At 43.6% G+C, this 1,662-nt stretch overlaps 1 protein-coding gene across 1 annotated transcript in view; it reads right to left on the bottom strand.

Moving 5' to 3' along the window:
* Positions 1-1,662, bottom strand: part of LOC103724846 (multidrug and toxin extrusion protein 2-like) — a gene marked incomplete at its 5' end in the record, with an annotated part of 39,500 nt that overhangs the window by 26,845 nt on the left and 10,993 nt on the right. Inside the window, 1 exon segment of the mRNA XM_008821989.1 lies at positions 361-458. Coding sequence (XP_008820211.1) covers positions 361-458 — 98 coding nt within the window.

Raw genomic sequence — 1,662 nt, 5'->3', positions numbered from 1 at the left:
ACAAGGCCAAAACCAACTGCCACAACAATAAAAAAAATGACAGTCGCACAGTTACACCTGAGATATGTGAAGTTTTGTCAATTATGGCTCAAAAAAGATGGAAAATAGTGGAAAACAAAGACAAACCTAAGTTCATACGTCTTGCACATTAGAATGTTCTAGACTACTTAGTTAAGTTATAAAGTGGTCCTGATGGCATTAGAGAGTACGATTTGTCCCCTTGATTTTAGATTTTTCATAAGCTTAAACATTTAGATTTCCCAAAAGATAAAAATAGAAAACTTCTAAGGAAAACACTCAGAAGTCAGAGCTGTGCCTTTGTGAGCATCCACTCTGTAGGAAGGACACAGGGTCATGTACCTCCCCAGGTGTGAATGTGGATTCTCTTCCACCACACATACGGGAACAGAAGCACACATAGGAAGAAGTGGGAGGTGGTGTTGGCCCAGGCTGATCCTCTGAAGGAGAAAAAGGTGCCATTATCTTTGAGAGTGGTCTTCCAAACACAAACCACAGCCTGCCCCCGGTGAACTTTGCTTGGTGGTAACAAGAGATCTTGGGTGAGCTGGAGCTCCAGGCTCTTCCTTCAATGTTCTAACTGAACCCGGGGATAAGAGACTTGCTTTGTGTCCACCGAGACTGAATCCGATATTCATCAATGGGAAACCAAAGCTGTGCTTTCCTTGTGCTGCCAGCCTTAAACAGCCCATTAATGACTCATTTCTCAGACATCAACTATGAACAGGGACAAGTCCAGTTGCCATATGCCAATCTTGGTCAAGGTGAGAATAGTTTTATTTCCCAGGATTAGACTGTGCTTTCCACAGAACATAGCACTGGGGCATCTTCAATGGATGTTGTCTTCCCATTACAGATAAAATGCCTAAAATGCTTGTCCATTTCATTCTTCTGTCTGATCTTCACATTTTATTTATTAATCCGTTTCTATATTTTTTCTTCCTCTTACCCTACCCCAAACTATCCTGAATATATTTCTTTAGTTCAAGAGATGATCTCTGAGGTGCCCTTCATGGAGAACTTGGACCCACTGAGATGCAGAGTCCATCCACTGGTTCCCCGCTACCCTTTTCCAGCTGGGCTCTCACTGTGTTCTCACAACACCTGGATGATGACTGGTCTTGGTTGTTGACTTGGCTGAATTAGGAGATGTCTCAGATTGGTTAAATGCACCTCTGTGTGTCTATGGAGCATTTCCAGAAACCGACATGTGAGACAGTGGCTGGGGGAGACCCACCCTGAATGTGGGCCACATTATCCAAGCTGGAGGTCCAGACAGATTGATACAGCCTCCTTTGTCTTCCTGGCATGAGGAAGATGTTATGGAAACCAGGGCCTTGTCCATGCTATACAAGGCCCCTACTACTGATCTGCACCCCAGCCCACATTACACTTTGATGACCGCTGTCATGTCACATTGCTATGCAGTGCCCACATTAACATGGGTGTGGAAACCCACACATATATATCTGAAACAAGTCTTGGGGAAAAGGACCTGATGAACAGTTGATGTACCTCATATTTTCTAATTTCCTTCTACTTAATTCATAATGCATTTCACTTTTAACTATGCTAGTCATGCTCCATTAACAAAAGAACACAGTCCCCTAAAGTACCCCCAAACTGTGGGGCTCAGTCTTCATG

Source organism: Nannospalax galili, unplaced genomic scaffold, assembly GCF_000622305.1.
Source record: "Nannospalax galili isolate Female #2095 unplaced genomic scaffold, S.galili_v1.0 scaffold1448, whole genome shotgun sequence".
In the NCBI taxonomy this organism is placed as follows: Eukaryota; Metazoa; Chordata; class Mammalia; order Rodentia; family Spalacidae; genus Nannospalax; species Nannospalax galili.
Note: the sequence above shows the minus strand (reverse complement) of the source record. Positions and strands in the feature narration are given on the sequence as shown.